This window comes from Manis pentadactyla, chromosome 2 (genome assembly GCF_030020395.1).
Source record: "Manis pentadactyla isolate mManPen7 chromosome 2, mManPen7.hap1, whole genome shotgun sequence".
Taxonomy (NCBI): domain Eukaryota; kingdom Metazoa; phylum Chordata; class Mammalia; order Pholidota; family Manidae; genus Manis; species Manis pentadactyla.
The window spans coordinates 127,955,232-127,969,865 of NC_080020.1; the positions used below are offsets into that span (position 1 = coordinate 127,955,232).

A 14,634-nucleotide genomic window follows, 5' to 3' on the forward strand; every position below is an offset into this window, starting at 1 on the left:
ACTTTTAAGTGTTTTATATTTGAGATTTGGTTCCTAATATCCAATTGGAAAAGACCCAAATGACTACCAAGAGATCCAAGAAATATTCCTTATTTTCTTACATTAAATAATTGATGTGCATGCCTGGCAACTCCACAAAAGTCACAGATTGCATAATTCTCCACCCTCTTCCCACCCTCCACAGAATATATGGAACCTGAGCAAGCTTTGGGGAAGAAATCCAGGGGTGGAGGTAATATCATATCTGTTGGCCATACCTCTCCATCCTATGAAACTACCACCAGGCATAGGCGTGAGCCACTGAACAGTTCAGAAGTGAAGGGGTCTTCCCCTCAGAGATCACAAAGCCTTTGCCCTCTTAACAGGGAGAGACGCCTGGAGGTTAGAAGAGACTAAAAAGCCATGCAAGTCATTAATGGCACAACCAGGACAGGAGTCCAGTCACTGTAAGTCCAGTTCCATATTTGCTTTCACACTGTTGCTGCTGATTGCCTGCTCAACACTTGGGGCACCTTTCCAGGCTCTATCATGAACATGAGAAAGTGATAAAAATAACATGGTCACCAATGGTTTCACAACTTACATGCACATGTTCCTTTAATTCTTTTCTTCCCAGCCTTTAAGATCCAACTCTACTTCTTGTCCTTTTCTGTGATTTATGAAAAATGTTTTTTTAAATTAATCACACCCCGTTTTTATAGGGTGCATATCCATAGACATAGGAAGTGTTCAGTCTAGCCTTTCCAATATAATTCATTGACACTGATCCAGCTAATTTTTTGAACAGATGATGTTCACAAAAGTTGGGAGCACTGCTTTATACTTCTATCCAAATACATCCAGAAAGAGGTTCTCGACTGAGCTAATTACCGAGGAGGAAGGGGTGGTAAAAGAAAACCAAGTCTGCTTTACTTCTTTTTAATTGTTTAACTTTATTACTGTTGCACCATTTATACAATTACATATAATTTCAATGCATCCATTGTACTTTTTTTTTATTTTTATTTTTATTTTCCATTTTCCAATGAGTGGTGTGTTGGTGTCTGAGACACAGAATGGGAGAGAAACTGGAACTGCAATGAATGCAGACTTTTTTTTTTTTTTTTCATTTCCACTGACCAATAAACAGAACTACAGGTGCACCCAACCACGGACATGCATTAACTCGTCATGAGAAATCTAGGGAGGCTAAGGAGGGCGAGAGAATGTTTGTTACTCCCAAAAATACCTGGGAAGGAAGAATGGAATATTGGTACCGAGATACCTGTGGACAGGCTAAGTGGGCTGTCTGAAAGTTGGCATTCATCCACATTAAAAAAATATCAAAATAAGTAAGGCTGTAAATTAAAAGAAGACACAGAAAATACTGCTCTCATAAAGATCTGATTGCCTTGGCACAGGCCCTGTGGGCGGAATCAAACGCATCACTCCCGACTTCCCCTTGCAGAAGACAGGACACCCGGGTCTGAGCGGCGGAGTGCATGGAACAGCAGTTCGGGTACGGAAGATGTACTGTACTTTCAGACATTGACCTCTAAACTCCAGGACTGATTGGTAAAGTTGACTGAAGGTATATTAGATATTTCCCCACAAAAATACTATTTGGATTCTCCCCACCCCCTCCCTCCCTCCCTCGATGGGACATCCTTTTTTTCTTTCCTTGGGCAATACATATCATGACTTCCAATTTGAAACAAGTTAGTATAGGAGAGAGAGAGACAGAGAGAGACAGAGAGACAGGCTGTGAGCGCATCTTTTCCACTGCTGTCCTTGCTACTCCTTCACGGCCACGGTTTGCTCAGCGGCCGGGGCCTCGGCGGCTTTGACCTCGTCTGCGGGGGCTGCGGGGGCCGCGGCCTTGGCCGTGGAACTGGGGGCTTCCGTGGCGGCCGGGGGCTCCTTGCAGGACGGGGCCGCCTCGGCGCTGCTGGGTTTTGAGTCTGACGCCGGGGCCCCGTCACCCGTCGTCTCCGGTGCGGCCGCAGCGGCGGGGGCCTCAGTCTTTGTGGGTTCCCCGCCCTCCTTGCCCTCGTCGTCGGCCTTGGGCGCAGGGGGCGCCTCGGACTCTGCAGCCTTGGGGGCGTCGCCCGTGGCTGGCTCGGGGGCGGCGGCCTGCGGGGGCTCCGGCTTGGCATCAGCGGCGCCCTCCGTGGGCTCGGGCTCCGCCTTCGGGGCCTCTTCCTTGGCCGCGGCCGCGTCCTTCTCACCCTCCTTGTCTTCGGGCTTGTTGGCCGCGTCCTGGGCGTCCTTCGCAGGCTTCTCCTCCTTGCCGTCCTTCACCTCGGCGGGCTCTGCAGCCGCCTGGGTCTCGTTCTCCTTCGGGGTTCCCTCCTCTTCCGTGCCGGTGCCCTCAGCCTTCTTGTCTTTGTCCTTGGCCTTCTCATCGTTCACATTGTAGCCCTTCTTCTTCTTGCTCAGCTTGCCTCCCATCTTGGAGTTCTGCAACAACACAACACAGCACAAAGGAGGGTTACTTGGGGGCTCTGGAGGGCATGTCTCGTGTGCCCCCAAACAGCCAGGCTGAGATCCTAACCCCGCAGTGTGATGGCGTCTGGGGTGGGGCCCTCCAGGACTGAGTCAGCGCCCTCTATGAGTCCCCACCGGAGCAAGCTGGCCCCCATCCCCGTGTGGGGGCACAGGGACAAGTCAGCCCTCCACCAGTCAGGCAGCAGGTCCTCACCACACCCCAGACCTGCCTACACCTGGATCTGCACCTTCCCAGCAGTCAGAACCAGCAGAAATAAATGTGTGTTACTTAGAAGCCACTCATTCATTCTCTGGTAATTTGTTACAGCAGCCCAAATAAAGGAGACACTTGTCGAGAAAAAAAACCGAAAAAGGCTTCTGTTTTACAAAGTAAAAAGTTCAGAACACTATTTACCATACACTTTCAAATGGATAACAGGGTAAACTTTATGTAGGTGTATTTTGTCACAATGAAAAATAAAAAAATAAACTGAATTAGTTAAAAAGTAAAGAGCTCTGTTAAAATTGCAGCAAGTCAAATAATGACCTGGGATCAAAGACTCACTGATTGGACTAAGCTTGCCCATCATGAAGGGAAATGGAGCAGTATTTGCTTCTTATCTGCTCTGGGGTCCAGTCCAAATACCAAGAACTGAACACTTGTGGACAAATGGCAGCCATCTTAGATTAATAGTACAGCTACTAAAAGGCTTCGTCATTTCAAAATACTTGCCAGAGAAATGGTACAACTATAATAAAGCACAAATCACAGATCTCTAGAAAAAGAATTCCAAGCTCCGTTCAAACTCCGTTATTCATAGAATGTTCATATAAGCACACATGTTTTCAAAGACCAAAGGCAAGTAGGAGTTAGTCCATCTTGTTATTCAATAGGACCAGTTGAAGGAAAATCATTGCCTAAGAAATGAAAAGCAGAGTCTCTAGTTTAGTTACTTAGGTCTGTCAAACTTGTATTTACTGCTTTTCAAGGTGTTTTTGGCTCACAAGAAACAGCTCCAAAGTAACACCAAGTTTCCCTCCTCATTACCAATTTCCTGATCGGAATTCAAACTAGATGTGCCCCTTCAGTGGTCATTCACAGCCTTTGTCATTCAATGTCTCCAACTTCCGGGATGCTGATACTCTGGATCTGGCATTAGAGACTGTGACTGTATTTGAATCTTGAATTTTTCTCCTCTGGTACCAAAGCATTCATTCAAATAAATTATAAATTTATAAATAATAAGTTCAGTCCAGAACCACTGCCAGAATTAAATAGGCACTACATTGTTTTTTTCTTCAGATGCATTGTTAAGGCATCATGTATCATTTAGAACCCACTGAAACGTTACTCTTTACACAAAAAATCAGTTGCTGTCCTTGATGAAGCATGGAAGAATCACATGTCAATAATCTCTTTAGTCTCCACAAATAAGTTAAGTTCAGTAAGAGAGAGAGCCTTGCCCTGGATCCAGCGGAGGTTATAAAGCACAGGTTGAGACCACCTGACCTGGATCCATTCTAAGGTTAGGGCAACCTTGGAAGAATTATGAAGTACTCTTCGACCAGTCATCTTTTTTTTTTAAGTATCATAGATTCAGAACATAAAATTTGCTGTTTATTTATTACACTCCTTGGAATCATGATTCATGACAGTGAAGTCATCTACATTCTATCTCATTTAAAAGCCAGTGTTGGGTAGGACAGTGCTAATCTTCAATCAAAATCTGTCTCACCACTCTGTATGTTAATTTCCTATCTGGAATGCTTTTAAATCGTTGGGGGGAAGAGAAAGGCAATCGACTGAAAGATGACTAAAACACTGTTCTATTCTCAAGGAAGACCTATTATGTTATCAAAGAAAGAATTTCTCTTACATATCACATCTAAAAACAGAGTGGCTTTTGGTCATAACCCACTTTAGACATCCAATGGGCTCTACTTGACTTAATTTTCGGTTATTGTTCCCTCAGAAGTGGTAGCAAACATATATGATACAAATACAATTAAATGTACTTTAATCCTATAAGCAATCAACAAAGCAATCAATGAAAATATAAAGATACAAACTGGACCAGTAATTTTTTTGGTATCATTAATATAAAATCAAATGGACATTGTAGTTACTAGATTCCCCCCATTATCAAGTCCCCACCACATTCCCCATTACAGTCACTGTCCATCAGCATAGTAAGATGCTATATAGAGTCACTATTTGTCTTCTCTGTGCTATACTGCCTTCCCCATGCCCCCCTCCCCCATGCTAATCATAATGCCCCTTGTGCCCCTCCTCCCTCCCTTCCCACCCACCCTCCCTAGTCCCTTTCCCTTTGGTAACTGTTAATCCATTCTTGGGTTCTGTGAGTCTGCTGCTGTTTTGTTCCTTTAGTTTTTGCTTTGTTCTTATGCTCCACAGATGAGGGAAATCATTTGGTACTTGCCTTTCTCCACCTGACTTATTTCACTGAGCACAATAACCTCTAGCTCCATCCATGTTGTTGCAAATGGTAGGATTTGTTTTCTTCTTATGGCTGAATAATATTCCATTGTGTACATGTACCACATCTTCTTTATCCATTCATCTACTGATGGACACTTAGGTAGCCTCCATACCTTGGTTATTGTAAACAGTGATGCAATAAACATAGGGGTGCATATGTCTTTTTGAAACTGGGCTCCTGCATTCTTAGGGTAAATTCCTAGGAGTGGAATTCCTGGGTCAAATGGTATTTCTATTTTTGGACCGGTATTTTAAATTGTAATTTGTAACTCATTGAATTTTTAATTAGCCATATGCATGAATAGTGTATGTCAAAATAACTTCAGCTTTGATATTTCAAGATATACTTTGTGTTCAGTAGGTTAAAGCTGAGAGAAAAAAACCTGACACACCTGCCTTAGGATCTTCTCCAGTTTTGTAATAGGAACCCATACACTAACTTAGGACATAACAGAAGGCAAAGTGTAAATGTAGTGGGCACTTGTGAAATAATATAGGAAAGCCACTTTCTGATATGCAGAGCGTGAAATTCTATATAGCTATCCCCAAAGGCTTAAAGTCCTGTTGGTTTACAAACCTAAAACCTACATTACTAAAATTGGTTTTCTGAGTACAGTTAGCGGGGCCACTTTCTACTCTGTTTTAAGCTCAGCTGGGATCCACTTCTGGATACAAAATGAATGCATGCAATCTAGTTGTATATAAGAAAGTCTGTCTCCATTCCTGTCTGTACTTCCAACACAAAGTTAATAAACACCCCTACTTTTTGTTAATTTTCTTACATTAGTTATATAGTGAAGTATCAGAGGGAGGCTTAGAGAATCTACTACAAACCTGGAAAAGCAAGTTAGTCTGGTCATTTCCCAAGATGAAATGGGTGAAAACCTTGCCTATACCCAGACATTGATTAAAATTGCAATTTAAAATATAGTGTTTCCTGGGTGTCAGGCACAATCCTAATCCTAAACATAGAAGTTATTTTATTTCATCTTCTCAATAGTCTCATGAGCTAGTAAGCATTCCAGTAGCATTGTCCTTTCACCCATATGGAAATTCTAAATAGTTGAGTCCATGGAGCAGTGCTATAAGCAAAAGGACAAGTCCAACAAAATGAGATAAGGCAGGAAAGCACAATCTTGGATGGAGGTCTACCAGAACTCCACTAAGAAGCTGGCAACTGGACACAGCTCTCAACTCTGGAATGTGACCCGCCCCAGGCAACCTCCACCCCTGGTCACAAGAAAGGTTGGAGCAGATCTGTGGTGACTCAGAACTCAAAATATTGACAAGATAATGAAGAAATTCAGAAATTAGGTTTCCGCCCCTAAACGACCCTTTGCCCCATTTGCCAGCGGAGTTAGTATCAAGATCATTAGAAAGTAAGAAGAATAGGGGGCATATATTTTAATTATTTCTCTTATTTCTATTACTTCTGATTTGAAAGAAATCAGTTGGTATAGAAGTCGGAAGTTGGAACTTCTAAGTTAAAAAAAAAAGAACACAGCAACTAGTAATCCACCCTGGAAGCCACTTAAACCTAAATCTAAACTGCTGTAGAAGAGCTAAGACTTCCTTTGCATTTGTCCACATTTGGGACACTCAGGACACTCACTAACCTTTGAGAGGATCGGTAAGGCGGCTCAGGCCAATGCTGATGCAATGAAGTAAACTCTGTGCTGATAAAAGGACCGACACTCAAGCTGATCCATTAGTCACAACATCTCAAAGGAAGGCAACCTTGGGAGTTGTCCATTAAAATTAGAAGAGATTTCTATGGTCACAAGCGCCAAAACTGTAGACTTATGGCTTCAAATTAACATAGAAAATAATAGTCAACAGCAACAGAGAGAGGAACTTCACTGTGTTTCATCTGGAAAACACTGGACAATTATTTCATGGAGTCTTTGCACACTGCATCATCACAGACTCATACGATGTTGACACAAACCCCATACCTACAGTACAAGTGCCCTGAATCCTTGGGCAAGTTACTTAATTTCATTTTCCTTTCATTTCCTGCATAATAAGAAATTCAAACTTAGGAAAAATTAATGTGAGGCTTTAGTAACATTTGACATTTCATGGGCCTGCAATAAATGTTAGTTTCTTTCCCCATCATTTAACTTTGCCATTCTTAGATAATTCTAAGCTTGTAAACCCCAAGAGAATAACAGAGCATAGTTTCCACACACAAGTGTTAGAATCGAACATTAGAAGCATTGTAATTAAAAGTATTTTAAAAATATTTTAAAATGCCATCAAGAAGAATTTTGGTATGTTAAGTACCAAGCATGCTCCTCCTGACCAGGAAAATGTGGAAAAGAAGTTCATTCAGTTATTATTTGTCACCATGCTGTCTCCATACTGCCGATACTAAAATTAGTCTATGTCTTTGATTTGAATGTTTTATGTACATAAGATTCTCAAGAAGTTATGAGTCTAAATATATATAACAGTCTATTATACCAAGAAATCATTTTCCAGACAGAAGTAAAAATTGGAGATTTGTCATCAAATCTATTTCCTCCCAATCTGAGCTGAAGCTGGAGGGATCACCGAAGAAATACTTCATCTTCCCACTTCCTCTGCATCACTTGGTCCAAGCAAAACAAGAAAAAATTCCCTTTCAGTCATCAGGATGAAAAAAGAATCCAAATTCTTGAGTTAGAACTCATTTACTGCTTCATATTATGTGTGTGAAAGGCAAAAAACCCTTGATCTACACCTTATCTCAGCTAAGAAATTAAACATTAGGTATTAGAGGGCAGGCAATGCCTTGTGTTCTTCACTTTTTCACAGATGAATTTCTTTCTTTCATAAAGTACCACATCGCTTAGTATTTTTAAGGAACTAACAGACAGTGTTTTAAATCTCCCACACCTGTCCTGTGACATATTGCCCCCTCTACCCTATAAAGCCAAGCCACTACCTAGTTAATTAATCTCCCTAACTATAAACAAATATTCTAGAGGAATTAAACATCTGCTTTTTGATGAAGAGAGGAAAGTTCCATTCTAGCACTGTTTGTTGATCAAAGCAACATGGGATGGGTAGTGGGGAAACAGGAGGGAGGCTGGGAGAGAATGAAAGGTCAGTGGCAGTCATGGAGCCCGCCACCCAGGGCTCATTGGCCCACCCCTCCATCAGGGAACTCAAGAGTTTTCATCCAGGAAATATATACCCACCACCTCCAGAGACTGACATAACAAACCCTGATCTTAGCAGACACTACCACTCATTTCTGACACAACTTTTGTTTACTATGACTTTCTCTAATGAATGACAGTGTGTGTGAACTTTCATGAAACTTCTAAAGGTGTGTTTCTTTAACAACGTCAACCCTAGGAAGGCACATAAAAAACCCCGACCTCCTAGCTAGGCAGGCTAGGTAAGATGATGATTGATGAAGTAAAGTAACAAGTGATCTAAAAATTAGGTTATTAATTTTTCTCCAAAGCAAATATTTGGAGGATTCTCTTGAGTCTCAGAGCTGACAAGTATTTCTTCTCTTACAAAAGGAAATCATTTATAAGCCAATGTTCATGTATGAAGTTGAATACTATGTATATATAATCTATAAAGAAAAAAAAGTGACCCTATACGTTGTCATTATAGAAAATCTAAAAAAAAAAAAAATAGACCCTTAATATTGAGAGTTTAAGCTTTACATAAAAATTTTCTTTAGGAAAATAAGGACAAAAAATAGTTGAAATGTTACATTGTAATCAAGATACTCTTAATAGTCGGAGATAGTCTCCTCTATAAAATTCTTCCAATTCTTTGTTCCTTTCACTCCAGGAAGTCTGTAAGGCAACAATGGAAGATGTTTCTTACTTAGCCCTTCAAATCATCGAAGTTGTTATTTTAACAGACACAATCCTCAGGACACACAAGGCCAAAATCACCTCTGTACAAGCTCAATTATCATGAAATTTCATTAAACCACCTCCACCCTTGCCAACTCTAACAAAATCAACTCATCCAGACATCCTAATATGCACTAAAAATTTTTTTCTTGCCTTTAACCAATCAACATAGCCTAATGAATTAAAATTTAGTCTTTCATTAAGTGAAGAGGACAAAACACCACTTAGTAAAGTTAAACTATAAAATCTTTTAAGATGTGTCAAAAACAAGCCACCTAGCTAGGATTCAGTATGAAGTTTAAATGGCAGGCGCTGGTGCTAGTCTCAGCTGTCAGAAATTTGCTCTAAGACTGAGCAAATCACCTTCCACTCTGGGTCTCAAATTTGCTCTTCAGTAAAATGGAGATATGAAAATTCATTCTCTTCCTGAGGAAAAAAAAAAAAATATATATATATATATTATACACACACACACACACGTATTTTTTCTATGAATGTTTATGGCAGCACACAAAATACTATGTGTGAGAAAAATGATCAATGCTCTGGTCCAAATGTTCGTGTCCCCCTAAAATTCACATGCTGAAACTTAACCCCTCAAGGTGATGGTATCAGGCAGTGGGTGGGGCCCTTGGGAGCTGATTAGGTCATGAGGGTGGAGCCTCATGAATGGGATTAGTGCCCTTATAAAAGGGACTCTTGGGGCTCTTCGCCCCTTCCACCACGAGAGCACACAGTAAGAGCTGGGCAGCTACCCAGAAAGGGCCTTCACCAGAACCCAATCATGCAGGCATCCTGATCTCGGAATTCCAGCCTCCAGAACTGTGAGAAGTAAGTTTCCATTGCTCATAAGCCACCCAGGCTATGGTACTTTATTACAGCAGCCCAAACAGTCGAAGACAATCAATTAGGTTCTATACTCTTGCTGATGATTATCACAAAAACATACACCATCTTGCACCCTGAAGATTACACTGACAACCAGTTGGTTTATTTCTATGATTGGAATTCTCTGTACATAATTTCAGCTTATGTGAAACCTGTTCAAAATGAGAAATAAAAATTTGTAAAAGCACAACCAAACAGTCATCAAAAAGGAGATTTTTAAAGTTATTTTCAATTACATTTAAGAAATGTTTTTTTCAAAATAATGTGTCAGCTCAGTAAATAATGTGTGGGGGTGTAACTGATCTCTGAAGACATCTCAGATAAAGGTGTGACTATCCGAAAAAGTTTCATTAGCTTTGCTCATGCAAATCTGTTTCACAGTATTGTGTTTATAGAAGATGTTCAGTTGTTTCCCCTTTACTTTTGATGGGTTATCTACCAACCCCAGTGGTTCTGCTTGGCAACATTTGCCCTGTACCCAATCTCTTCGAGAAGGAGTGCTTCCTAAAAACAGTCAAATGCTAACCATTTGCTCCTTTATGCTAACAGTATTTCAAGTATCATTTCAAATACACTTCAAGTCCATCTGTGGACAGCCTATTACCATTCTACCAAACTAACAGGACATTGGGTTTAGTGTTGTATACAAATGTTGAGAAAAACCAAGTGGAAGGAGTTCGTAGGTCCAAATTTCTAGAACAATATAGCTGCCTAACACTCATTAAAAAAAAAAAGTCAGCAACTTCTAAGTTAGATAAAAGATAGTGACATAAAATGGTTACCAAGCCTGGGAAGTCAAATAAAAACAATTTCCTTTTCCCACCCTGTATCACTTGAGAATCATTTAAATATATAAATTCAGTAGTTAGCAATCTAAGACTAATTAAGCAATCTGTTCCCTGTTTATAAAAAAACACTTAACAACATAATTAAACTTGCACAATATGGAAATTATTTTCTTGCCACCACCATCTTCACTACCTCATCCAGAGTTAGTTAATATTGGGAATGGTGTTTGCAGATCCTTCAGAAAGACATGCTCAATGCAAATGAACTTGCCTTTTTTCTAAAGCAAGATCGAGCTGTTTCACTGGACACTAACACTGATGAGCACTTAGCCATGTGTGGCCTCCCAACAAAGTGTATTTTGTCTGCTAGAAGCCACCTCCTTGCCACCTGTCAAATTGGGTTGCTTTCTTAGCCTAATTAAATTTATTTTAAAAGTAATAAAATTTATTTGTTGGACTTAAAATTATTTAAATAGTGGCTAGATTCACTTATTCCTCAATAAATGCTAAACTTTTCAAGTTCCAAACCAAAGACTCCTTTGTCCCTAAGAGTTGGCAAGCAATATTTAAAACATGCAGGGCAATTTTATATATACCTAGGTTGATCTTCTCATGGGAAAGACAATGACAAAGTATCTTGACTTTTACAAAGAAAGTGGATTAAGTTCCTGAGAATAAAGGTTAAGATTGTCCAGTATCACAAAAAGGGTCTAAATTTTGTCAAGGATGAAGGTTTTAGCTGTGGACTCACTCCCCTTTCCTTCCTTCAGTAAGTCTAAAGAGCTTATTAACACATAAGCACAATTATCACAAATCAAATTTACCTCTTACTTTGGGAGAAACCATTTTTTTGTTATGTCTTTTATTTGGGCCCAGAAATATGGTACATTTTTTTTAAGGAAAAAAAAATTGTCAATTTGTTCATGAAGGCCTGAATCTTTTCATGGATTCTCTTATATGTTAAGAACCTGATTAGATTTATCTAAGAAATTTCTCATGAATTTGCTTTGTTTCCAAATCAAGGGATAATTCATTTCTACATTCATTGTAATGGAAAAACTACACAAAACAAAACTAGGACATACCACCGTTTGAGACAGGTTCTTAAATTCTTATGGCTGCTCACAAATGAAAACACATAGCTCAGCCCTACTGCCTTTGGTTTCGGTCAAGAAAACTGCCAGTGTTTTAAAACATAGGAAGGCACAGCCCATGTACCTGGAGAGTCTCATGAATACTTAAGCCATTATGGAAACTGTTGTGGCTTTCCAGTGAAATGTGAGGTTTCTGGGAGCTAGTATTTACTGTTTCCTTTCTTTAGTCTTTAAGTAAAAAAACACTAAATAGTCTGGTTGGGTAAATGTGAGGGAAAAAAAAAGGAAAAATGTTGGATCGAAAGGTGTTTTGAGAAGGAGAAACACTAGTATTGTCATCACCAACTTCAAGATTTCAGTCCTTTGAGGCAGGTCCAGGAAACAGCATGCCATCAAGCATCCTAGAAGTATCCCTCTAGAGACCTGGGTCATCCAAATAAAGAAGAATTACTGATAATTAAATATTATCTTCAGGCCACACACCTGATTTGAGAGGTATTAATATGCAGATGATAACTTATAATTGTTGAATCCTCATTTTAGTAGCATTTTGTTGGTTATATCCATTAGTTAGTGATGCTCAAGTCTTTGGATGAAAGATTCAAGCCCCAATTATAGCATTACTCCTCTTCAGAGAATGCAACCTTGCATAATAACACAGTTTCCAGGCTTTAATTACCCCAAAACCATGGGTATTACATGCACTGAATTCTTTCTACAATTACATATACTCCATGACTCCTCCCAACTCCATTTTTTGTTAGCCTATTCTTACATTTTTGTTACTCTGTCAATGAACCACATGATTCTGTGGCAATAAAAACTACTGGCATACACGAACTGGAGTATAAAGCAAAATAACATAGATATATTTCTGACACAATATAGAATTTCTCCATATGATCCAGAAGTTACTATATTTACAACTTCACATGCTATCCCACTTTTGTCTCCTGTTTCTGCACTAATTGATATCTAGACACTTTTTATGTAGGACAGTTTGAACCACACAAAGGTCCCACCCACTGCCAAGCTCCCATTTTGAAAATACAAATCTGGATTAATATTTCATCAAGAACCAGGAGAATGGATTACAGTGAAGAAGATGACTCCAAGTCTATGGCAAAAGCCAACACAAATATGCAAGAGTACGTGTCAGAGGCCAGAGTGTTATTTCTGGTTTGACTGCTGCTTCTCGGTGTGATCAAGATAAGAAATAGTCTCCTTTTGGATCCTTTTCCATCTTAAAATCAGGAAAAAATATATCTGCCTCACAAGGATATTGAGGATGAATCAGTGTTCCTTGACCAAGTTAAATATGTGGCTGCAGCATATTAACTGTATTGCTGAACAAGCAACTATCACCGTGAATTCAGGGCTGCAAAGGTTGAACAGGTTTATACACAGTAGTAACCCCCATATCCAAGGAATTATGTTCCAAGACCCACAGTGGATACCTGAAACCAGACAGTACCGACCCTAAATATATGTTTTTTCCTATACATATATACATACCTGTAAAAGAGTATAATTTATAAATTCCTAAGAGATTAATAACTTATAACTAAATAGAATGATTATAACAATACACTGTAATAAGTTATGTTGAGTGTCGTTTCTCTCTCAAAATAACGTATTGTGTTATACTCATCCTTCTTGTTATGATGTGACACAATCAAATGCCTAAGTGATGAGGTGAATGACATGGGCATTAGGACATAGCACTAGGGCTACTACTGACCCTCTGACAATAGGTCAGAAGGAGGTCATCTACTTCCGGACGAAGGTTGACAATAAGTAACTGAAACCTCAGAAAATGAAACCATGGATAAAGAGGGACTACTGTACAAGGCAATCCATTATTGATTTTTTTAAGGTAACATAAACTGACTCATGAGTGGCATTTGTAGATAAACTCATCACCAGATTAAGGTGGGTTTATAATTATTCAGGCCAAAAGAATCTGGGTTACTGGTCAAACCTAGCTAAAGCAAATGTTGGGATAAGATAAAGGGAAAAAACTTTACCTTAAGGAAAGAATTTACAAAGAATGAAGCACAACAAACTCAGAAACTGTATTCACTAAGAAGGAAGGAATTAAAATATTTGGTTATGCCCAACAATTCCTGTTTTCAACAAATGACTAGCCCTTTTCTTTATTTAGATGGTCAAAACTTTTATTCTACAACAGGAAATGAAGTCAAGATAATGTAGCCTATGTGTATTTTTGGTATTCCTACCTGGATGTGCTTTGTCACAATGATCTGCTATCAGGTTTATCAATGTCTGATGATAATTTCCACTTTGGAGTGTTTGTTCTCAGTGTCGGATTCAATCAAAGCTACTCAGCAACTGTAACATCACCAACATTTAAGTGATGGGACACATCCATTGGGGAGAAGGAGCTATATAGTAAGAACTCTCAACCCACGTCTAAGTTTCAAAGGCAAACCTATTTAACACATCAGTAAAACTGTAGAGAAAACATGAAAGACACTTTACTCCCTCATTACAACAAAAAAGTTCAGTATTGTAAAAATGTACCATAAAAATGTTCAAGAAATACTTGGAAAAAATAGACACACACACTTCTACTAACCAATTTTCCTGAAGTGATAAAGATGAGTTGGATCTACAAAGTCAGAAAGCCCTCCAATACCAGAGATTAATCACCAGTGACCCTTCCATTATTCTCCTTCATGAGGTCCAGACTGGCCCTACAGAAGGGTCCTCCATGTTTTCTGGGCATTTCTTATCAAACCCAACATGCAGTGTGGCCTCAAGAACTTCAGATTCTCAGAAATTACTGAACTTAACTAAATTTAAGAAATTAAAACTAAATTTAAGACATTAAATAAATTTGATCTTGGTGGGAAAAGACCTTTTTTGAGGTGGGAACAAGTGTAAGCCAGGACAGGGGACACACGTGCACAAAAGGCCTACTCGAGTTCAGCAGGAGGGATGGGACATACAGAGACTATTAAAATGAGAGTAAATTAAGTGCTAGAAGAGAGTGAAAAAGAGTTTTCTCA

General features: G+C 39.4%; 1 protein-coding gene across 1 annotated transcript in view; it reads right to left on the bottom strand.

The window, feature by feature from the left end:
- Window positions 1-907: 907 nt before the first annotated feature.
- BASP1 (brain abundant membrane attached signal protein 1) overlaps window positions 908-14,634 on the bottom strand; it is a 52,056-nt gene continuing 38,329 nt past the window's right edge. The window contains exon 2 of the mRNA XM_036896696.2: window positions 908-2,439. Coding sequence (XP_036752591.2) covers window positions 1,774-2,430 — 657 coding nt within the window. The 5' untranslated portion in view covers window positions 2,431-2,439 and the 3' untranslated portion in view covers window positions 908-1,773. The remainder of the gene's footprint in view (window positions 2,440-14,634) is intronic.